Source organism: Dermochelys coriacea, chromosome 15 (assembly GCF_009764565.3).
Source record: "Dermochelys coriacea isolate rDerCor1 chromosome 15, rDerCor1.pri.v4, whole genome shotgun sequence".
Classification (NCBI taxonomy): domain Eukaryota; kingdom Metazoa; phylum Chordata; order Testudines; family Dermochelyidae; genus Dermochelys; species Dermochelys coriacea.
Genome location: NC_050082.1, coordinates 24,782,116 through 24,806,983, shown reverse-complemented (window position 1 = coordinate 24,806,983; position 24,868 = coordinate 24,782,116). Strand labels below are relative to the sequence as shown.

General features: G+C 41.1%; 3 protein-coding genes across 10 annotated transcripts in view; 1 reads left to right on the top strand and 2 right to left on the bottom strand.

Annotated features, from left to right (window-relative positions):
- MPHOSPH9 (M-phase phosphoprotein 9) overlaps positions 1-12,256 on the bottom strand; it is a 47,795-nt gene extending 35,539 nt beyond the window's left edge. For 4 of the 5 annotated variants that reach the window (XM_038372862.2, XM_043498480.1, XM_038372864.2 and 1 more), the window contains exons 1-3: positions 12,024-12,256; positions 3,438-3,576; positions 504-657 (exon numbers count right to left, since the gene is read on the bottom strand). In XM_038372862.2, coding sequence (XP_038228790.1) covers positions 504-657; positions 3,438-3,544 — 261 coding nt within the window. In that variant the 5' untranslated portion in view covers positions 3,545-3,576; positions 12,024-12,256. The remainder of the gene's footprint in view (positions 1-503; positions 658-3,437; positions 3,577-12,023) is intronic. The other variant, XM_043498479.1, reaches the window with a different exon arrangement.
- A 159-nt stretch (positions 12,257-12,415) lies between these two features.
- Positions 12,416-22,395, top strand: MTRFR (mitochondrial translation release factor in rescue). 2 transcript variants are annotated; one of them, XM_038372869.2, is made up of 4 exons: positions 12,417-12,601; positions 13,354-13,449; positions 16,655-16,972; positions 18,239-22,395. In XM_038372869.2, exons 3-4 carry the CDS (start codon positions 16,691-16,693, stop codon positions 18,449-18,451), a joined length of 495 nt encoding a protein of 164 aa, XP_038228797.1. In that variant the 5' UTR covers positions 12,417-12,601; positions 13,354-13,449; positions 16,655-16,690; the 3' UTR covers positions 18,452-22,395. The 2 variants fall into 2 exon arrangements, with proteins under 2 accessions (XP_038228799.1, XP_038228797.1); XM_038372871.2 differs by lacking the exon at positions 13,354-13,449 and having other exon boundaries at positions 12,416-12,601.
- The window catches only part of CDK2AP1 (cyclin dependent kinase 2 associated protein 1), an 18,469-nt gene continuing 15,689 nt past the window's right edge, over positions 22,089-24,868 (bottom strand). For all 3 annotated transcript variants that reach the window (XM_038372868.2, XM_043498482.1, XM_043498483.1), the window contains one exon: positions 22,089-22,895. In XM_038372868.2, the coding sequence (XP_038228796.1) occupies positions 22,828-22,895 (68 nt within the window). In that variant the 3' untranslated portion in view covers positions 22,089-22,827. The remainder of the gene's footprint in view (positions 22,896-24,868) is intronic.

Sequence of the window (24,868 nt, the reverse complement as noted above, 5' to 3'; positions counted from 1 at the left end):
TGATGCCACAATTCAAGAACACTAAGTTTCTTGAAAATAAAACTAATAACTCACGCTAGTACTTTTCTAAGACTTTGGTTCTGATTCTGATTTCACAGTACCATACAGTACAAGTAACTCTGCTAACAACGGTGTAGTCACCCTGGTGTAAGATTTTACATTGAATTTCAGTACTTTTAAAGGTTTAAAAATTAGACTCAAAGTTATTGCAACATTTAAAAAAAATGTCTATTACATTTCAAACACATTTACATCTGTACTTTATATGTGCAATATTAAGATATACAAAGTCAAGCTAGGATTGCAATAAGGCACAGAAATGTAACTGATTACGTTGGAATGTACTACTTTCTAACTATTATGTCACAACAGTTCCCTAAATACATGTCAAAACACACATTGTCACGTCTTATTTCTAAATTATAGCACCATTAGACCTGTTCTCCATACTGCAACCTTTTTACATAATACAAACTTAAAAAATAAAACTGAACATCAGATACCTCACAGTTCTTCAAAATTTCTGAGTCTGTTCTTCCACTCTTTTGTATATCTTGCATAAAGGAGACCAGCACTTCAACAGAATCAGGAATTACAGAGGGGCTGGTCTTCCCTGAGAAACTGGAAACTCCATTCGGATTGGATGAGGGACTACTTCTGTTGAAACATGAAGAAAAACATTTTAATTATTTATTGTGCCAAATGTTGTCCAACAACAGTACTCAAAATAATACACTAGTAATACAAAACCCTTTTTTGTATTGATTTCTCATTCTGAAACCCAATATACTAAAAATCAGATTGATCTGATCACACAAACAAGGTTATTTTTCCCCTCAAAAAAGTTAGAGAATTCATAAAATGATTCAGTGTCATCTTAAACATGTTGTGATAACTTAGGGAATCAACGTATAATTTATTAATTCTGTTTGAAATTATGAACTTTTTGCATATTTAAAGTATTTATCTCTATGAACTTTACTGTATTCTTGCCTCCTATTCCTTCTCCTAAGGAGACAGAGAGAGGTTCCTTAGTGTCCATCTCCAAGTAGGACAGTTGTTAAAGACCATCAACAAACCCAGACAGAAAAATGGGATGACTACATCCTAGGTGAAAGCAGTTTTCTCCTACTTGTCTGCAGAGAGTAAAAGGGTTTTAAGGAGTGGAAAATCTCCGGAAGAGAACAAAGAGACAGAAGTGTCAGAACAGGGGGTTAAAAAACACAAACACTGAGAACTTTGGAGTGATTCAAAAAAGGCAGGTTTCTGACCAGACAAAGCTAAAGAAAGCGGCTGCAGGGGCAGAAAGGAGATTCAGAAGAGAAGCCTGAGCTGGAGGAGTGAAGTCTCAGAGAAGGGATTTGGATCCCTGAGAAGAAACAGATTCAAATCCTGAAGAATGTAGACAAGTAGTAAGGAAGTGAGGGCAGGTAATGGTGTGTAGATGTGTATTGTTTTGTCTTGATCTGTGTATCTCTGGTGCTGTTTAAAGCAAAAAGTGATTATTATAGAAATCTTTTTGCAAAATCTGCGTCTACTTGCTTCAACTATAATATGTCCCTGAAGGGGTAAATTATAAACCAGAGTGCCCACAAAAGTGGAGCTCTGGGAAAGGGCATGTTTAAGTTACTGGGGACTCTTAGGGGGTTCAGCACTGGTTTGGGGACTAGGGCAACTGGGCCCAGGGATCCCACTTCCAGAAAGGGAACCACACAGAATCTATGCCCAGGCAGAGTACCAGAGAAGCCAGAGTCAAAGAGCTGAACCACAAGGAGATTAAAAACAAGATGATCCAATGTCAGGATCCAAACATAGCAGTTTAGTGAGATCAACCAGAGCTACAATTTAATCACAAATTATAAATCCCTGTTTTCCAGGGAAATGCATCCTTCCCTCTTTCTATTGGGAATCTGGTACAGTCCCAAAAAAAAAAAAAAAATCACTGTCCTAGCCTTAATTCCTACTTGGAAATTCTAACCCTCCCAGGAGGTGAAAGTATGGGGTAAAGCCACAGAAAGCTTATGTGCTCACTTGCATCTGAAGGCTAACCACTTGGGGTCCTTGCTGAACTAGTGATTACAATCCTATACTTGATTAGCTATCTGGTAGGTTCATTAGCCCAGATTTAGCTTCCTGGCACAATGGAGTTATCTGCTTAAGTGGGCATCTTTTTGTACTACTTTTTGTGTTTTGCACATTACAGTTGTCTTGCAGAATCCTATTTCATATCAGGATGTTTACAATATATTTTCTTTGTTTTTATGAAGCGTAAAGAAAAAGAAAAGAATTGCAGTGCCTCCTTCTGGATTGACAGATATTATGAGACCATCACAATTACAGAATGTTTAATTTTTCCTTCTTGTCTTTATAAAGATGTACCTATAGATAGAATAAGAATTGGTAAGAGTCAACAGGTATGTTCTATTATTTTATAGCTTTATTTAATAAAATGCTCTGGATATAGACTGGCATTCTTGGCTCAACATTTATTGTTTCACCTGCCTGGAAATGGTGACTGTTAGCAGTTTGAGTGACAGACTAAAAGGTTGTCTAGTTTCATTCTAAGTACCGCTCTATCTTCTGAAGAAATGAGATTTTGTGGCTTTCAACAGCAATACTCATTAATCACAATAGACAGTCCTATCCCTCCTACAGCAACGGTATACTAAAGGAATGGAATTATCTTTATTCATTTCTCAATGCCAGAAAACACATTAGTATTACAAAAGGCTGTGCAAGATCACAACTGTCACTCACATGACACTGACATAACTGATCCTGGACTGAATGGACCTAATCCAAATCCCACTGAAGTCAATGGAAAGAATCACATCGACTTCATTGGGCTTTTATCAGGCCCAAAGCGCACAAGAAGAAAAAAAGTTCAACCCTGAAAGGAAGAAACAGACAAGTTGGAAAGACAAGGAAGATGCATTTTAAGAACAATAAATAAATGTGAACTGTGAGGCTTCCTCCTGCATTACAAAATGTACGTACAGGTAACTGAATACAATTACTATTTTAATAAGCAATTTTATTATAACAGTGGTCTTATATTAGCTCCATTTAACATATGAAAGAACAAACTATTCACAATATTATATTTGGGTAGAATTGGCCTATATACGTTTACATACAGATTTAATAATACAGCTGTATTCTCTACAGATTTAAAATAATAAAGAAATATATCAACAGTTGAGGTATTATTTCACATGTATGCTTTGGCCTTTTTTGTCACCTTTCTTTTTGTCCCAGCAGAAGCTAACAGGGCCACATAATAAATTCTGAAGCTTCTATTTTAGTGAAACAAGACATCACTTCAAATGAGTTGAGGCACCATCCAAACAGAAAGAGACAAAAAAAGAGCTGTAGTCCAATACATATTTCCTATTTTAAAAATATACTTATCAGTTTGTGCTATACATTATCATTACCTGTTAGTATTTAAGTTACAGCCAGAGTTGTAGGAACTTCTGATGTCATATTCTATAGAAGAGTGAGAGAGTTCTTGCAAAGTTTTCACCAAGTCCAAATTTTCCATATTTTATTCCCCAGAAGGATACTGTTGTTATCCTTTGAAAATACAGAATCATCATACTTTCAATTCAAAAAGCAGTTTGGCTTCGTGTTTGATTAAACAATTTGATTAATCTTTAGATCGGGGTGGGCAAACTATGGCCCAAGGGCCGCATCCAGCCCTCCAGAAGTTTTAATCTGGCCCTCGAGCTCACACCGGGGAGCGGGGTCGGGGGCTTGTCCCACTCCGCGTGGCTCCTGGAAGCAGCGGCATGTCCTCCCTCCAGCTCCTATGCGTAGGGGCAGTCAGGGGGTGCCGCACACTGTCCCTGCACCTCCTATTGGCCGGGAACTGCGGCCAATGAGAGCTGCAGCGGCGGCGCCTGCAGACAGGGCAGCGTGCAAAGCTGCCCGGCCGCACATCTGCATAGGAGCTGGAGGGGGTACATGCCGCTGCTTCTGGAAGCTACTTGAGGTAAGCAACGCTCGGAGCCTGTACCTCTGACCCCCTCCTGTGCCCCAACCCCCTGCCCCAGCCTGATCCCTCTCCCGCCCTCCGAAACCCTCAGTCCCAGCCCGGAGCACCCTCCTGCTCCCCCAAACCATCATCTTAAAGTTGCTTTTCCAAGCAGCAGCTGATGAAAATTAACTAGACTCTGTTTTTTTCATTGCTGATATTTAAATAATTCAGTAGGCAGCAGTGAAACTGAGAAAAGTCATGTCTGAAAAAATTACTTCACATGCAGGCACTGCAGCTATCTCCATGAGAGGAGGACCTAAAAAAACAGAAGCTGGGGAAAGGGTAGAATACAAAAGATGCACACCTCCCTAACAGTCAGAGGTGCTTAGAAAAAGAAAGCTCTTTCTCCCTTCTAGCAGCCAGAAAAGATGTGGAAAGGCTTCAAATTTATCAGACACCTAAAAGTGGATACAAAAAAATAGAGGTCCCAACCAAAGTTCAGGGACAGCTTCTTAGCAAGAATCCCAGCATTCACCCACTTTCCATCAGCCTGAAGTCATGGATTATGTTCCTTAGCAGCAAACTTCTCCTGGTATTTGCTGGTGGCTCTCCTGACATCACTCTCTCATATAGGCTCTGTCTGGTAAGTTTAGTCTTTAAACTAATGGGTGTCTGGTAAATTTGCATCAAGCTACATGTTAAAAGTCCCTGGATTGTGTCAACTGTTGATCCAGCCCAGGAAAGCCAGAATTTGCTCCCTCAGGAATCCATCAGTACTGCTCTACAAGTCAGCAAAAGAAATCATTATAGAACAACATGAGGTCCTTTTCTCCTTCCAGGCCTGAATAAACTGCCTACAAAAAGAAGCAAAAAGAAAAGGAGTACGTGTGGCACCTTAGAGACTAACAAATTTATTAGAGCATAAGCTTTCGTGAGCTACAGCTCACTTCATCGGATGCATTTGGTGGAAAAAACAGAGGAGAGATTTATATACACACACACAGAGAACATGAAACAATGGGTTTATCATACACACTGTAAGGAGAGTGATCACTTAAGATAAGCCATCACCAACAGCAGGGGGGGGAAGGAGGAAAACCTTTCATGGTGACAAGCAGGTAGGCTAATTCCAGCAGTTAACAAGAATATCAGAGGAACAGTGGGGGGTGGGGTGGGAGGGAGAAATACCATGGGGAAATAGTTTTACTTTGTGTAATGACTCATCCATTCCCAGTCTCTATTCAAGCCTAAGTTAATTGTATCCAGTTTGCAAATTAATTCCAATTCAGCAGTCTCTCGTTGGAGTCTGTTTTTGAAGCTTTTTTGTTGAAGTATAGCCACTCTTAGGTCTGTGATCGAGTGACCAGAGAGATTGAAGTGTTCTCCAACTGGTTTTTGAATGTTATAATTCTTGACGTCTGATTTGTGTCCATTCATTCTTTTACGTAGAGACTGTCCAGTTTGGCCAATGTACATGGCAGAGGGGCATTGCTGGCACATGATGGCATATATCACATTGGTAGATGCGCAGGTGAACGAGCCTCTGATAGTGTGGCTGATGTGATTAGGCCCTATGATGGAATCCCCTGAATAGATATGTGGACAGAGTTGGCAACGGGCTTTGTTGCAAGGATAGGTTCCTGGGTTAGTGGTTCTGTTGTGTGGTGTGTGGTTGCTGGTGAGTATTTGCTTCAGATTGGGGGGCTGTCTGTAAGCAAGGACTGGTCTGTCTCCCAAGATCTGAGAGAGCGATGGCTCGTCCTTCAGGATAGGTTGTAGATCCTTGATGATGCGTTGGAGGGGTTTTAGTTGGGGGCTGAAGGTGATGGCTAGTGGCGTTCTGTTGTTTTCTTTGTTGGGCCTGTCCTGTAGTAGGTGACTTCTGGGTACTCTTCTGGCTCTGTCAATCTGTTTCTTCACTTCAGCAGGTGGGTATTGTAGTTGTAGGAATGCATGATAGAGATCTTGTAGGTGTTTGTCTCTGTCTGAGGGGTTGGAGCAAATGCGGTTATATCGTAGCGCTTGGCTGTAGACAATGGATCGAGTGGTATGATCTGGATGAAAGCTAGAGGCATGTAGGTAGGAATAGCGGTCAGTAGGTTTCCGATATAGGGTGGTGTTTATGTGACCATCGCTTATTAGCACCGTAGTGTCCAGGAAGTGGATCTCTTGTGTGGACTGGTCCAGGCTGAGGTTGATGGTGGGATGGAAATTGTTGAAATCATGGTGGAATTCCTCAAGAGCTTCTTTTCCATGGGTCCAGATGATGAAGATGTCATCAATGTAGCGCAAGTAGAGTAGGGGCATTAGGGAACGAGAGCTGAGGAAGCGTTGTTCTAAGTCAGCCATAAAAATGTTGGCATACTGTGGGGCCATGCGGGTACCCATCGCAGTGCCGCTGATTTGAAGGTATACATTGTCACCAAATGTGAAATAGTTATGGGTGAGGACAAAGTCACAAAGTTCTGCCACCAGGTTAGCCGTGACAGTATCGGGGATACTGTTCCTGACGGCTTGTAGTCCATCTTTGTGTGGAATGTTGGTGTAGAGGGCTTCTACATCCATAGTGGCTAGGATGGTGTTTTTAGGAAGATCACCAATGGACTGTAGTTTCCTCAGGAAATCGGTGGTGTCTCGAAGATAGCTGGGAGTGCTGGTAACGAAGGGCCTGAGGAGGGAGTCTACATAGCCAGACAATCCTGCTGTCAGGGTGCCAATGCCTGAGATGATGGGGCGTCCAGGATTTCCAGGTTTATGGATCTTGGGTAGCAGATAGAATAACCCAGGTCCTGAGCCATCGCTCTCTCAGATCTTGGGAGACAGACCAGTCCTTGCTTACAGACAGCCCCCCAATCTGAAGCAAATACTCACCAGCAACCACACACCACACAACAGAACCACTAACCCAGGAACCTATCCTTGCAACAAAGCCCGTTGCCAACTCTGTCCACATATCTATTCAGGGGATTCCATCATAGGGCCTAATCACATCAGCCACACTATCAGAGGCTCGTTCACCTGCGCATCTACCAATGTGATATATGCCATCATGTGCCAGCAATGCCCCTCTGCCATGTACATTGGCCAAACTGGACAGTCTCTACGTAAAAGAATGAATGGACACAAATCAGACATCAAGAATTATAACATTCAAAAACCAGTTGGAGAACACTTCAATCTCTCTGGTCACTCGATCACAGACCTAAGAGTGGCTATACTTCAACAAAAAAGCTTCAAAAACAGACTCCAACGAGAGACTGCTGAATTGGAATTAATTTGCAAACTGGATACAATTAACTTAGGCTTGAATAGAGACTGGGAATGGATGAGTCATTACACAAAGTAAAACTATTTCCCCATGGTCTTTCTCCCTCCCACCCCACCCCCCACTGTTCCTCTGATATTCTTGTTAACTGCTGGAATTAGCCTACCTGCTTGTCACCATGAAAGGTTTTCCTCCTTCCCCCCCCTGCTGTTGGTGATGGCTTATCTTAAGTGATCACTCTCCTTACAGTGTGTATGATAAACCCATTGTTTCATGTTCTCTGTGTGTGTGTATATAAATCTCTCCTCTGTTTTTTCCACCAAATGCATCCGATGAAGTGAGCTGTAGCTCACGAAAGCTTATGCTCTAATAAATTTGTTAGTCTCTAAGGTGCCACACGTACTCCTTTTCTTTTTGCGAATACAGACTAACACGGCTGCTACTCTGATACAAAAAGAAGGATTCTGGGTGGACTCCTCCTGAAGGTCGAAACAACAGACTGGACTTCTACATAGAGTGCTTCTGCCGACGTGCACGGGCTGAAATTGTGGAAAAGCAGCATCACTTGCCCCATAACCTCAGCCGTACAGAACACAATGCCATCCACAGCCTCAGAAACAACTCTGACATCATAATCAAAAAGGCTGACAAAGGAGGTGCTGTTGACATCATGAATAGGTCGGAATATGAACAAGAGGCTGCTAGGCAGCTCTCCAACACCACTTTCTGATCCCACTGAGGGTTACCAAAAGAAACTACACCATTTGCTCAAGAAACTTCCTGAAACAGCACAAGAACAAATCTGCACAGACACACTCCTGGGGTATTCTATCTGCTACCCAAGATCCATAAACCTGGAAATCCTGGACGCCCCATCATCTCAGTCATTGGCACCCTGATAGCAGGATTGTCTGGCTATGTAGACTCCCTCCTCAGGCCCTACGTTACCAGCACTCGCAGCTATCTTTGAGACACCACTGACTTCCTGAGGAAACTACAATCCATCGGTAATCTTCCTGAAAACACCATCCTGGCCACTATGGATGTAGAACCCCTCTACACCAACATTCCACACAAAGATGGACTACAAGCCGTCAGGAACAGTATCCCTGATAATGTCACGGCAAACCTGGTGGTTGAACTTTGTGACTTTGTCCTCACCCATAACTATTTCACATTTGGTGACAATGTATACCTTCAAATCAGTGGCACTGCGATGGGTACCTGCATGGCCCCAAAGTATGCCAACATTTTTATGGCTGACTTAGAACAGTGCTTCCTCAGCTCTTGTCCTCTAATACCCCTACTCTACTTGCGCTACATTGATGACATCTTCATCATCTGGACCCATGGAAAAGAAGCCCTTGAGGAATTCCACCATGTTTTCAACAATTTCCATCCCACCATCAACCTCAGCCTGGACCAGTCCACACAAGAGATCCACTTCCTGGACACTATGTGCTAATAAGCGATGGTCACATAAACACCACCCTATATCGGAAACCTACTGACCGCTATTCCTACCTACATGCCTACAGCTTTCATCCAGACCACACCACACGATCCATTGTCTACAGCCAAGCTCAACGATACAACCGCATTTGTTCCAACCCCTCAGACAGAGACAAACATCTACAAGATCTCTATCAAGCGTTCTTACAACTACAATACCTACCTGCTGAAGTGAAGAAACAGATTGACAGAGCCAGAAGAGTACCCAGAAGCCACCTACTACAGGACAGGCCCAACAAAGAAAATAACAGAACGCCACTAGCCATCACCTTCAGCCCCCAACTAAAATCTCTCCAACGCATCATCAAGGATCTACAACCTATCCTGAAGGACGACCCATCACTCTCACAGATCTTGGGAGAAAGGCCAGTCCTTGCTTACAGACAGCCCCCCAACCTGAAGCAAATACTCACCAGCAACCACACACCACACAACAGAACCATTAACCCAGGAACCTATCCTTGCAACAAAGCCCGTTGCCAACTCTGTCCACATATCTATTCAGGGGACACCATCATAGGGCCTAATCACATCAGCCACAATATCAGAGGCTCGTTCACCTGCACATCTACCAATGTGATATATGCCATCATGTGCCAGCAATGCCCCTCTGCCATGTACATTGGTCAAACTGGACAGTCTCTACGTAAAATAAGAAATGGACACAAATCAGACATCAAGAATTATAACATTCAAAAACCAGTTGGAGAACACTTCAATCTCTCTGGTCACTCGACTACAGACCTAAAAGTGGTAATACTTCAACAAATAAACTTCAAAAACAGACTCCAACGAGAGACTGCTGAATTAGAATTAATTTGCAAACTGGATACAATTAACTTAGGCTTGAATAGAGACTGGGAGTGGATGGGTCATTACACAAAGTAAAACTATTTCCCCATGTTTATTCCTCCCCTCCCCACCACCGTTCCTCAGATGCTCCTGTCAACTGCTGGAAATGGCCCACCTTGATTATCACTACAAAAGGTTCCCCCCCTCCCGCCCCGCTCTCCTGCTGGTAATAGCTCACCTTAAGTGATCACTCTGGTTACAGTGTGTATGGTAACACCCATTGTTTCATGTTCTTTATGTACATAAATCTCCCCACTGTATTTTCCACTGAATGCATCCAATGAAGTGAGCTGTAGCTCACGAAAGCTTATGCTCAAATAAATTTGTTAGGCATAAGGTGCCACAAGTACTCCTTTTCTAGTAACAAAAAAGAATATGACTTTATGGTGTCCAAAAATCTTAGATGGATACTTATACCTAACTACAAAAAACAAGCTCCTTAACTGAGTTATTTTAACTCAGAAAAATGCAAAAAACACAATTAAGTGAAGTTCTGAAAAAAATGATAGCGTAATTATATTTTATAGCAATATTAGGTTAGCATTTAAATATGAAGTTACTCAAGACTTAACAGTTACAAAAGGAAAGAAACATGAAATTAAACAAAAACACACACATGGCACCTATAAAAGAAAAAGTCATTTTTAAATGCACTTACGTGAGGCCAACTCTTCAAGCAGCTTAATGGCTGTGCATCTAATTTTCTTTGTGTTAGGGAGAAGGTTTAATGACTGAACCCTCCTCTCACTTCTGAGTTTGTACGTTTGTCTAGTCAGTTTAGATAGTAAACACTTTGGGACATGGACCATGTCTTTTAATTTGTTTAATGTGCTTTGTAAGCTGTCACGTATATTGATGGTCTAGTATAAGATGATATACATGCATAGAATGTTTGTTCTGAAGATTACACCCAGTTAAGATGCTCAACTTTCAATTAGTTCACCGTTTTCCCCCAACAGGTAGTAAAGTGAGTGACAAGACATTTAAGTAGGCTTGCTAATCGATAGCACAAGGATGCGATCAAAAATGTAGGCTGCTGCCGAGTTCTGGGCATTCTTGCTGGAATATTTGTTGACAATATTTGACATTAGTCAAATAATAGGCGACCAATTGGCCAGCCAATTGACCAGCTTGCCAAGCTTAGTCCTGTCCACATTACAAATTTTAACATTATTGTAACAGGATCAGAAAATAACTCAGCTGTCATGGGGTCCCTTATTTTGGTTGTTCTTGCAGTACCAATCAGCCTTTACAGTCCTAAACACTGATCTTCCATTTAGTGTAGGAAGACACTATATTAGACCAGTCTGCAAAACTAACCCTTATGTGTTTTCCCTCAGATGAACTGATGCAAGCTTTTTAATAGAAGTTAAATAGCTGGGAGAGTAAACATATGGAGAAGTCAAGTGCACATAAAATTGCATGTAAATTGCTCTGAACTTTCAGTCTGCAGCAACTACATTTCAGACATTAAATGTTGGCTTTTTTTATCACTCTTAAAATAATTGGGCCATAAAAGAAACACATTTGATCACTAAATTTCATTTGGGAGAACTAAACCACTTCAACTATACCAGTGCTTAAGAGCGTGATAAGTAATCTCCAAACTTTTACAATTTTAGACTATTCTCATTTTTAATTAAATAGAAAAAAGACAGGAAACAGTTTCTGGACTCTATTTTTACAGGCCAAAGTACATTCCAGAACAAACTCTAGGACCAACTCAAAAAAACATGAACTAAAGATGTATGCTGGTGAGCTGCTACACCAACACCAGCATATTTACAGTGGGGATTACTCCCCTCACTTAACAACTCCCCTCATCTGAGCAGCATCTGGTCCCTTCACCCTCAAGTACTTTCCTTCCCTCCCATTTCAGGCCCTCTCTCTGTCCACTATCTCTCCCCTTGCATGCCCCCATCCTACCTCACGCCCCTTCCCTCCCACTGGGTCCTCCCCCACCCTCTCCTCACCTCCCACTAGTTCCTATCCCACCCTACTAGATCCTCCCACTCCCTCCAGCCTCTTCTCCCATCTCTCCCTCAGTCCCCCAGCTACCTCCTCAGTCACTTGCTCTCCTCTCCCCCTCTAACCCCGCCTCCTTTCCGTGGGTTTCCTCTCCCCTAGAGCTCTCCGCCCCTCACCCCGTTTCAATTTCCCAGTCCAGGCTCCGCCCCTCTCCTCTCATTGGGCGGCTAACCACCGCGTTCTAGACTGTTGACAGAGCTGCTGCCCCAGGATTGGTCAGCAAGACCGCCACTCGCTGTTGGGGGCGGGGTCGAAGCTACAATTGAGGACGTCTCGCCTAACTGAGGCGGGGGGGGGGGGGGGAGGGGACTGAAAGCCGAGGCATGCTAAGGCCCGCTGTGTGTCTTCTACTCCAGGGGCCCATGTCTGGGCTCGCTCCGCCCTTACCTGCATCTCTACCTGTCCGGAGGAAAGGGTGTCCTGGTTTCAGCACTGCTCCCCTCCGGCGACCCTTAGGCGGTAAACAAGCACTAGCCGCGATCTCCTTCCTCACGATTGGCGGCTGGGATTCGAACGTTGGGGAGGGCAGAGGGCACGAGAGACGGGCCCCCTCGCGATGATTGGCTGTTCTGGCCGCGCGCCAGACCCAATCGTGCGACGTTATTGGCTGAGGTACGGGAAGTACAGGCGAGCCATATCCCCGCGTTCGGATTGGCAGGCGCGGCTGCGCGCCGCACGAGTACCCGGGACATGATTGGCTGAAGGGAAGAAGGGCTCCTAACACTGCCTGCTGCCCAGCGATTGTTTTTTGCGCTCCGGCATAGTGTGCGGGAGGCCTGGTTTGCCTGCGCATGCTCAGTGACGGACGGTGAGGGATTTTTGCGGATTGGACATGCGCAGAGCGCTCATACGGTGGGAAGTGTATTACGTACGCGCAGATGTCTGTCTGAGTAGTGTCTCAGGGGGCGCATGCGCAAAACGGCCGATGTGGATGTCGTGGGGCCTATGCTGACCCTCCCTTGCCTGTAAGTAAGAAGGGCCCCGCCTGGCGCCTAATAGCAGTTGGGCGCGCGCCTGACCCCGAGCCCCCTTTGATCTGGACTTCCAGAGCTGAGGAGTGAACCCAGGAGTCCCGGCTCCTATCCCTACCGCCCCGCCCCCAGAGCTGGGGAGTGAACCCAGGAGTCCCAGCTCTCAGTTTCCCTTCCCACTTTGCTCCTAGAACGGGGGAGAGAACCCAGGAGTCCTGGCCCCTATCCTGCCCCCCCAGCCCCTCCATTCTCTCTTTGCTCCTACAGCTGGGGAGGAAATCTAAAGGAATCCCAGCTCCTGTTCCTTGCACACCCATCTTGACACCCCTGGCGCCCCTCTCCCCCCGCGAGCTGGGGAGAGAATCATAGAATCGGAAGGGACCTCGGTTCAGTCCCCTGCACTCAAGCCAGGACTAAGTATTATCTAGACTAGTGGTTCTTAACCTTTACTGCAGCCTGCACCCCTTTGGTTCTCAAAATATGTTCTTGCACCCCTTACGAAAAACCTAGATATTTTGTTTGTATATTACAGTAATCGTTAAAAATGTATAATAAAAACATAGGTTTGATTAAACAAAAGTGTTCTAGCCACTACTGGACAAACTCCTTTTCAAAATTGTCTGTTTTTCATGGACTTAGAACTGGGTTGTAGAACTTCACTTGATGGAGCCCCCAAAAATATGCCTGATGGGGGGCAGTACAGGACAGTGCATCTGTAATATTGAGCCTCCTGCTTTGTCCCTCAGCTGTCAAGGCCGTGTTCGTATCTCCACTGTCAGAGAGAGAGGACCGATCTCGCTCCCCATATACTGGAAACCCAGGCTGCAAACCAAACAGAGCAGGTGTTCAGACTTTTTATTCCCTTAACCTCATGTTCTACTATTTTTTTCTTCTGCTTCCCCAGGCTTGTGCTCTCAACCTCAACTCTATCCTAGAATCTTTTATGCTGCTAATAGTGGGACAGATGCTTGTGAGGGTGCTGCTAGTGTGCGAGGGAATGAAAGCAGACTTGCATGAACCATAGACTGAGAATCACTGAAACAGTTTGTGCAGGCCTTACTTACTTAACTGTTAACCCTAGTCAGTGACCTTAAGTGGATGATACTCTTCTTAAGAAATAGATAAAAGTTATTGCAATTGGTTATTTGCATTTCAAAATAAACACTGATGTTTTGGACTAGTTCTTAGTTGCCCCAACAGATATACACACACAGTGCCAACAGGGTGCTAGTTGCTTTACAGACAGGTATGAAGATAAAGTGCCTGTTCCAAAGATGTTATATTAGAAGGGGAAAAACCCATCTCTTATCTATATGCCATAATTGCTTACCAGGATGAATAATTTCCAATCTGTGTTTTAAATCAGATCATGGTCCCTTGCTGACCTCTTCCTAGCTGATCCTGCAGTAAAAGCAGGATGCATTGTTTTTATTACCACAGTTATTTCCTTGACAACTGATATTGTAAGTACTGGATTGTGACTTCACTGCAGGATGAAGCAAAAGGAGAGGATGAGCTGTGAAGGAAAAAGCCATTAGTGAAAACACATCTTAAGTCACATAGGAAGTATTTATATTTTTAACCTTTAAGGTGACCTGCAAATCAGTATGATCATGCTGATTCATTAAATAATGCTATTCACTTGTTCAGCACCTCAATAAGGCAAGTATTGCATGTCTTAGAAATGGGTGAAATAAGCTATAGGTAAGGGACTTGTTTAATGTCAAACAGTGGGTCAGGGTAGAAGGAATAGGACACAGGTGTCCTAACACCCAAGTTGTCAACTATTCTTTTTGTAGGTGACACCCTTGCATTTAGGAATATGTGCTGACTTCTCCAATTAGGAAGGCTAGCAGGAGAATATTCAGCATATTAAAGTACTGACTTTTCTTCTTCCTAGCCTGACTGTTAAGGGCATTTTGCAACTCAAACTGAGAAAACTTTATCAATTTTAGCAGGATATATTTAACCAAGAGACACCAAGACACTTGACTATTTAGAAGCCTTTCATCAAAATGGAGTGATACTTCTGTGTCTTAAGTGTGTGTGGAGACTTCAATAATTAAAATCTCCAGTGTGCTGTTAGATGTTATAAATAGGGTATAATAATTGCAGAGCTTTCAAACTGCACAAACCTCCTCATCTAAGGAATTCTGACAGACTTGACATTTCTAGGACTGTATTAAAAAACCCTGGGATGATACTGTTTTTATAGACTAAGATGTTTCCCCTCATTAAGCTACATTAATGATAGCAAGATACCACCCGTTCTGATTAGGACTATGCTTCACCATTATTTCCTTTCTCTCCTGCACGCACAATACCTAACAACTGTGTATGTGTGTGGGGGGGTTAGACCCTGTTTTGTGTAAAGTGAAATCCTGGTAGGTCAGTCTTGCTCTGTACATATTTGTTTTAGTCATTTTTTATAGCTATAGCATCAAGGAACAGTAGCAAATTCACATTAGTCTGCAAGCATTAAGTATTCCCCAAATCTACTCTCTTCATGTGTGATGAGTAGCTCAGACAGTTATCCTTTGTTTCAACTAAAGGTTATCTAACCAGTTACTGACAATAGTAACTGAGTTGGAGGAAGGGGGAAATTGTTACCATAACTCATTGCTGCTATGCTTTGAAGAATTAAGTGTTGCTTTATGGTTTCTGCAATAAAACACTGCATTCCCATCTCTTAGTTTTTAGTGCCACCGAGTGGCCAGTTTTACTTGCTCATTAAAACCACTCAAAACTATTTCCGTTTTTCCCCCTTTCTTGTACCAGTGTAGTTTTAGTGCTAGTTGAATGTTAACGTTTTTCATCAACTGCATTCAAGACATACAGTTCACATATTCAAGTAGTCACTTTTGAGCCAAATAAATAAATATTAAGCAAAACAAAGACATTTATTATCTTAACTTAGAGCCCAAGGAACAGTGCTGTTTGATAGCACTAGACATCTGGAGTCATTTGTGTAGCCACAGAATAGGTGGTTGCAGTGCAAGCTTCCCTGCACTTTCAGGCCTATAAAGATCAAACCCTGACTAGGAGGGATCACCTCTAGGGGTCAAGAATTCTGTCTTCATAGCCCATTTGCTTATTCACCTGCTATCTTAAACTGTCAGTGTCCATTTTGATATGGAAACAAACAGTTGTGAAGGGAAAAATGGAACTGGAGGAGTGGGCACAAAAATCACAAATGAAATCACAAAGGTTTGATGACAGGAGCAATTTATGGTAAACAGCAGAGCACAAAAGATTCTTAATCTGAAATCAAGTTGATCACGCTGGTATACTGATAAATTCGGTAAAGTCAGTGCAGTAATGAAGTACCAGCAAGTAAAAACATGTTACTTCCATTTATTTTAAAAATTAGAATGGGAACCAGGAATAGTCTCAAAACTATAGGAACTATTAAGCTAATGCAAGAATGAATCTGGACTTAAGGATATCAGGACTTGGTGGGAGTTTTGCCTGAGTAAGGACTTCCAAATAAGATTTTTATATAGCCAGGTGCATACCCTTCTCTTTCCTTTAGGTCTTTACCCCCTTCTTTTCTGGTATATGGGATAATATTCGGACCATTGCTTCCTTGGGGCCAGGATTTCACCCAGAGTGTATAAACCAAAACTGCTTCCCTATTTGAATGCTGTTTTGAACCATTGTTTATATCAAATTTCCAAGACAAAGTAAACCTAAAAGAATGATGTGAGCAATTAGTTTATTTCACCAGAACTAATTGCATCCTAAAGCTCAAATTTGGACATTTGTGTGAGGCTTCTCTGTGTTAATAAGTGTTTTCAGGTGCCACTTAACACCTTGATTTTGAAATTTAGTCTCTGTTTTAACTTAGTGGCTATTTTACAGATGCCTTACAGACGAAACAACAACTTTGGCTACTTATTTTGTTGCATAACATTTATTTGAAATATTTAGCATTCCAAATTTGACACATCTGTAACAATGTTAGATAGTTTATAGCATCTTCTAAAATACATTGGGTCACATTAGGCTAAACTAGATCATGTTAAAACAAGGTATTTTCTATTTCAGGTTCCAGTCAAGAGGAGTTTTTGTTTCCATTTCTTTATGAATGCTTCAAGTTTGTTTCATTCCTCAATCTTACTAACCAAAATAAATACATTGTCTTGGAGGCCATGGCTTTGGAGGCAGCAAAAGTTTTTATCCCCCCGACTGGCTGTACCGTTATTGCCAGTAGCAGGAAAGAAGAATTCTTGTGATCTTCTTGCACTAAGTGAAACAGACTTAGAAGAACAGTTTGTAAGAGGTGATGGCCCAGGAGGCCAAGCAACAAATAAGACAAGCAATTGTGTGGTCCTGAAGCATATTCCATCTGGGATTGTAGTCAAGGTAATTCATTTATTTGGTTCCATTAAATAATTGAAACCAGCGTGATTATATTTTGTTAATTTTGACAAAATATGCAGAATTGTAAAATATGGTGTGCAGAATTTTTAATTTTTGGTGCAGAATTCCCCCAGGAGTATAATAATTAGAATTTAAAGAGCTAAATGATAGGATTTGTGTTACTTTGTCCCAGATTATTTTTTGGGGGGGGCAATCCTTTCATGATACCATTCATAGGAAAAGTAGGCAGCACCAAATTTGCATTCAAATCTTACATCCAGTTAAAGGGATCCTGAAATTTTCCTCTTCAATGACTCCTATCATCTAAAGAACTCCAAGGTACTTTATAAACTTTAAGCTTTCCTACCTGCTATGCCATAAGGAAATTTCTCCATTTTACAGATGGTGAAATGGAGGGACAGAGTTTAAGTTACTTTCCCAGGGTCCTAGAGCAGGGAACAAAAATCAGAACTCCTGGCTTTCCCTTCCCTATTACAAATCCTAGATGAAACTACAGATCCAACAAGCTTGGTACAAACTGAGCCTACCTATTGCTCCTCAAATTACTCATAAGTAAGAATAATTTATCAACTAGGAGCTGCCCATTGATCCTTATGAGACAAAAATTCGCTAGCTGTAACTTAGTCTTCTTTTACTCTGTATAATTTAAATTCAGAAGTAACTTCAAAGGAATGGAGGAGCAATTTTCAAGTTTACCAGTGAGAAAGGATTAAGACAAAAAGCAGTAGGCAAAACTAGAAGAACCCTTAAACAATAAATGCTATCTCAAAACACTAACTTCACATCATCTGATGGCTACCAAAAATGGTTTGCTGTTTACTGCTATAGCTGAAAGGGAGAGGCTAGCTCATTTAAAATGGATTTTGAGCCATTAATTTAATTAATACACTTCATAATTGTTCTAATCATTTTTTGAATGTTGCCACATAAAGAGAATACTTTTCCTTTAGAAACTGTCATTACACAAATTTGGCTTCTTATTTCCTTGTGTACTTTCCCTTACTAGTCTGAAATTAAATCTCTCTTATCAAGTTGCTTTTTTTCCTTTCAGCCAGTACATAAATAAAATCAAATTACAAGCCAAGTATTCTACTCCTTACTCATATAAACAGTTTTAAATTTTAGGATTAATTTATATTAATAAGGATTTTACAGGATGAGGTTCTATAGTAGTACAACATGTTTAGTAAAAAAAGTGTACGTGTAGAATGAGCAGAATTAATTTACAATAAAAAAAATTTTTTTCAGTGTCATCAAACTAGATCAGTGGAGCTGAACCGACAGAAAGCCAGAGAAATCCTGCAGCAAAAAGTTGACCTCTTTTACAAAGGTGAAAATAGTGACATTTTTAAAGAGAAAAGAGCAGCTGAGAAGAAAAAGCAAGAAAAGAAAAAAAGAGCAAAGGAGAATCTAGAAAAGAAAAGGCATATTAAAGAAATGCAAGAATCAGATGCCAAATAAGTGTGAGAGAAAATACCGATTTGGCTCGTCAGGGAAAGAGGAGAGAGTTTGTCGCTACCCTTGAAACATGTGTTAGAAGTCTTCTGGCTTTAATACTGTTAAGACTTCATAATAAACACTATTAAATTGTTGTGTTTAGTGACCTGCTATTAGTGCAAGGCTAAAGTATTTAGCCCAATGTTAATACCAGTCATATATTTCATCTCCTGTGGATATCCCAGTACACTCAGATTCAATATAATCATCAGTTCATTTGTGCCAAGTTTAGGACAGGGGTGATAAAACAAGATCCATAAAACCTTAATTAAATGGATGTTACAGGAAAACTCTATCCACTTTTGTTAATGGAGGGAAAAACTCAGTCAGCTGAGAATATTCTCCTCTCACTGTGAGAGGATTTAGACACAATCTCTAATGTTTCATGCTTAAGTCACATAAAGATGAGGACTTCTCCTGAAACATAGTTGGCCTTATCCTGTGGTCCGTACTCGAGCAACATTTCCATTTAAATCAGAACCCCCTTTATAAAACTTACAGTAGACAGATTGGATGAGCTATAAAAAAAAAAAAACCCTCTCATTTCTAGTAGGGTTGTCAATTAATTGCAGTTAATGCAAGCAATTAATGCAAAACAATTAACGTTTTTTTAAATAAGTTAATTGCACAGCTTTGTTTTGATCCTCTTCACTTACTGTACTACATTACTTGGTGGATACTGGCATAGTTCTACTGTATTCTCATGTTCTGGAGTGATTAAATATCAGAAAAAGTTAATGGAGCAAAGCACCAAAAGTTTAGGTCTTTTGAATGGGAAGTTTATTCTTAAGAAACCTCTAGATAAAAAGACAGTTATCTGTAGCTATTGCAAGAATGAATTCCAGTACCATCGAAGTATTTAAAGTCTGCAGTACCACGCTACCGCGCTTAACATGCTTTCGCCTCCAGTTCTTGAGCTACAGATAATCCACTGACAGCAAATGAACCCTGCCAGCTGCGACAGAGTATGCTTACAGAGTTTCAGGATTGCTACAAGCCCATGGATCAAAGTACAACAGTTTAACCAGTGCTATTGCAAAGTGCATAGCTATGGACTGCAGACCACTCAACATTGTAAACAACAGAGGGCTAAGAGACGTTATTCAAATTGCAACTTCTAATTAGTCATACACCTTGCCCTCCCAAGAGACCATTGCATCATGAATACTTGGCCTATATCATGAGAAGACTACAAAGTTGGAGCTTCTGAAAAATACACTAGCTGTTGCTTTGAGTGGTGATCACTGGACATCCTTGAGCAATCACAGCTGTGTTGGAGTCACAGCACACCTAATTGATGCTGCATGGACACTGCAATCATTTGCTTTAACGGTAACACATATTGGAGAGAGACATTATGGTGAAACATGCAGAATGTTTCTTGGATGTTGCGAAAGAATGGAATATTCAAGAAAAGGTAACAATTAGAACTGACAGTGCACATAATATGGATTGCAGCAGCCAGTCATTTGCCTTTTGAACACATGGCATGCATCACTCACAGTCTGCAGCGATCCATTACAATAGCACTCAATGATGGTGGTTTAGAAAACATGCTGGCAAAATGTAGAAAACTTGTGGGCCATTTCAAACACAATCCAGCTAACAGTACAGAGCTAGAAATGCAACAAGCCGCAAATGGACAGAAACAAGAACCTCTTGTACAAGATATTTCAACCAGATGGACCTCCACATTGGGTATGGTTCGGTTCATGCTTAGAAATACAGCTGCTATCACAGCCACATTAGTTCTTCAAAAGCACAATCTATCAGTGCCACCAGATAGTGATTTTGAAAAACTGGAAAAGCTAGAAATACTACTTGAGCCTTGCAGGGTTGTAACTGAACTCCTTGGGGGGAAATTGTATGTCTCATGCTCCGTGGTTTTACCCACATTCTGCCATTTATTTCATGTTATGGCAGTCTCTGACAACCCAGCATATGTTGTTCGATTTTAAGAACACTTTCACTGCAGATTTGACAAAATGCAAAGAAGGTACCAATATAAGATTTCTAAAGATAGCTACAGCACTCAACCCAAGGCTTAAGAATCTGAAGTGCCTTCCAAAACCCAAGAGGGGAGAGGATTGGAACATGCTGTCAGAAGTCTTAAAAGAGCAATACTCCGCTGCAGAAACTACAGAACCCGAACCACCAAAAAACAAAATCAGCCTTTTGTTGGTGCCATCTGACTCAGATGACGAAAATGAAGGTCTGTCAGTCTGCACTGCTTTGGATTGTTATCGAGCAGAACCAGTCATCAGCATGGAAGCATGTCCTCTGGAATGGTGGTCAAAGCATAAAGAGGCATACAAATGTTTAGCATATCTGGCACAAATACCTTGCAACACTGGCTACAACAGTGCCTTGTGAACACCTGTTACCACTTTCAGGTGACCTTCTGATAAGAAGCTGGCAGCATTATCTCTCAAATGTAAACAAACTCGTTTTCTTAGTAATTGGCTGAAAAAGAAGTAGGACTGAGTGGACTTGTAGGCTCTAAAGTTTTACATAGTTTTGTTTTTGAGTGCAGGTATGTAAAAAAAAAAATCTACATTGGTAAGTTGCACTTTCACGATAGAGATTGCATTACAGTACTTGTATGAGTTAAATTGAAAATACTGTTCTTGTTTTTTACAGTGCAAATATTTGTAATCAAAAATATAAAGTGAGCACTGTATACTTTGTATTCTGTGTTGTAAATGAAATCAGTATATCTGAAATTGTAGAAAAACATCCAAACATTTTTAATAAATTTAAATTGATATTCTGTCATTTAACAGTGCAATTAAAACTGATTTTTTTTAAATCATTTGACAGCCTTATGTTTAGACATTACATCTTTGTCAATTGAAGAAAGATATGAAAACTAACAGACAAACATGTGAAGGATACAGTAGGTTGAAAGCAACTTCAGTGAGTTCACTCATCTGAACCATTCTTATGCAATGTGTCCCTTTCCCAAAACTGTATTATCCTCCAACATCCATAGTTTGCACTGATAAGTCTCTCTTTCTTTGGGTTTCATTGTCCAGTTTCAGTAGTCAGTTTTACTTAGTTTACCTTGCAGAATTTTGATGCGACTGATACCAGTGTTATGCCATTGTCTTTACTATATCACAATACCACTTGAATAGTTTCACCTCAGAAAGGGTCTTTATTCTGTTCTAAAATTTCCCCAGCTTTATTTGAATAGGGAGCATCTACCTCAGTTTTATTAAAGATGTTGATTTAAAATCACAAGGGAAGAGGTGATCTTCCATCTTAATGGAGTGGTGATTTTTTTTTTTTTTTTACAAGGTGTCAAATCACATCCCTAGAACTTTACGGTATCTTTCATTCTTACACATACCCCACACTTTGCTTTTTATAAGTAGCAATGGAGCCGGCAAGCAGCCTTACCTGCTTCCTCCAGAGACTGACTGCATCAGGCCAGTGCTATAGACGGAACGTCTCCAGCAGTCTACAGCCCTGTTCCGTAGTCTGTTCCTGGACTTGAGGCTCCTGCATGAAGGTTAAACATTGGCCTATCTACTGAGTTTTTGCACTTTTAACATAATGTTGATTAAAGTGACCGTACATACAGTTTTAATACAAATGGTTAATGAAAATAAGCTTTATTACATCAAGTAATAAATACATACAAAGATGCAAATAACAGTTTTAGTAACTTATCCAGAATTTTGTTTTTTGGCAAACTTACAATGAAATCTTGAGCCTTAGGGTGGAAAATTAGTTTTCTGGGACCTAGTTATTGTTTGTTAGGTTGCTCTATCTTCTGTATTTATAACTCATGCACTTTAAATGGATTCCAAAGCACTAACAATCATGCAAATGCTTATGCAAAAAAAAAAAAGGGGGAGGGGTATTTCTAAGCAGGCTCTATGCTGTATGGCAAACTGTATGAGTATAGCCAACTACTAGGTAAAACATGCTACCAGTGCAGTTATTAAAAAAAAAAAAATCCTTAGAGTTTATGTCAAAGGTTGAAAGATTGACCATGTGGGGTTAAGTGAATATAGTCAAAGAAATAAAAAGAATGAGACTGTGGCTGGATAAGAAAGAAACTTAAGTATAGTCTGTGGGAGAAAAAGCATTCCTCTGCATGCAGTTTTAGTCTTAACCTTTTAGAAAGAATTTGGGGAGTTTAACATATAAAAAAATGCAAACCCTCAGTAAATTGAAAAATCTTCTCGTTCTTAACTGTACATTTTCATAAGGGCAAAAAAAAAAGGGTAAAACATTCAAAATAAAAAGATTCATCTGCATGTTTCAAAAGGAATAAGGTATTACATTTTTCTTCATAAAGAGATGGAAAGTCTTGTAACTTAATTAGTAGGCTAGGATCTTGCATTCCGTTCAGTCTCAGCCAAGCATTCCCGAACTAATCCTCTAGCGTGAATGATGCCTGTAAAAGAATGGAAGATTTTTAAAAGTATCAGGTTAGGTGACAGTCGAAATTCAAAGTGGTTTAATGTTTCTGTCCCAAAATAGCTAGCAAGGGTGCTGCAACGTACCATAACTAAGGCAGCAGTGGCAGCAGCATCCCAACTGCAGTTAAAGCAAGTGAGTTTGGTTCTCCTAACTGGCATTTTTTCCCACAGATTAATGCCAGAAGGGACCATTGTGTTAAACTTCAGTTAACAATGTGTCCTAACCAAAACCCTGAATCCAAGCACCTGTGAACTTAAGTTCCACATTCAGAGATAGATTTAAACTTTGCAGCTCAGGCTATTTTAAACTGCAAAACTTAATTTTAAAAAAAAGCGGATCTTGCATAATTGTAATTTGAAAATTTGCTAAAAATAATTTAATCAAAAAACCTGATCTGTCCATCGAGTAACTTTTGCTTTGAGAGGAAAGGAGTACTTGTGGCACCTTAGAGACTAACAAATTTATTTGAGCATAAGCTTTCATGAGCTACAGCTCATTTCACTCCTTTTCTTTTTGCAGATACAGACTAACACGGCTGCTACTCTGAAACCTGCTTTGAGAGGGTGTGTCTCAACTCAGAGCCATAACTGTCACCCTCCCTTGAAAGTCGAAGTCTAAGCTCCACCAGGGTTAACAACATGGAGAGTGCCAGCGTAGATAGTCCACCATTTTAAGCACCATGTTGTGTAACCTTGCTCAGGTCTAGTTGACATGAACTAGAATTTTCAAAAGCACCTTAAGTCCCAGCCTTAATACTTAAACATTAGTGGCAGATCTAGACGAGTGCTACCGAAGTTCACAGCTGTGGAGTCTGAGCCTGTGTTCGGTCCAAGGAAGATTTTGGCATGACTTTTCCCGTGCAGACAGGGATACGCTCTGGCACCAAGGTTTCAGGACAAGAGAGAATAGATTGGTTTCTGCTCAAAGCCCACCATTCTTGCTCCTTAGCTGAGTGGAGGAGTTGCTGTTGAGCAGCAGGAGATGCTTAGCCTCATCCCACTCAAAGTACATTGCCTCTGAAGGACTGCCAGCCCAGAAGCTTCAAGGTCACAGAGCAGCCAGTTTTCAGAGTAGCAGCCGTGTTAGTCTGTATTCGCAAAAAGAAAAGGAGTACTTGTGGCACCTTAGAGACTAACAAATTTATTAGAGCATAAGCTTTCGTGAGCTACAGCTCACTTCATCGGATGCATCCGATGAAGTGAGCTGTAGCTCACGAAAGCTTATGCTCTAATAAATTTGTTAGTCTCTAAGGTGCCACAAGAGCAGCCAGTGATTGCATCCAAAGAAATAATTGTTCATTAAATAATTACACTAGAAAAGTTAGGGATACAAGGATTTTCAAAGGGTAAAATATATATACACACTAGAAAATTGGTGCCTGTACCTATGGTATGCACAGATACAGACTCAAAGCAGCACATTAGACTTTACGTGGCAAGGTGCCCAGTTTATGCAGCAGAGCTACCCTGAATTATGTAGAAAACTGAGACTGTTAATTGATTTCAAAGCTTGACAGCCTGTGTGGCTTTTAAGCTGGTGGAGCACGAAGACAGAAGTCTCCTGCAGGAGGAATGCTCCATGTACCTTCCCGCTCCTGTGCGGGACACCTGCAAGATTCTCCCAGCCCCACCCCATCATACTACTGTATGCTCCCCACACACACACTTAATTCCTCCTCGTAGGAACCTCCTCCACTATTGAGTGGGCAAGTTTTTGAGTCAGAAGATGTCAGAAAAATTGGCTGATATCCATGATCCCTATATAAATACATGCTGTAATGTAGGAAAGCACAACTTTAATCTAGCAACTCAACTGTTCAGCAAGCAATTATTCATGCGGACAGTCTGAACTTTTCCAAGTTTCTTCTACGTCCTTCTCATTAGCCTATAGCCATTCTTTATCTATTTTGACACTGACTCAGCCAGTGCAATAAAGAGACTCCTGCAA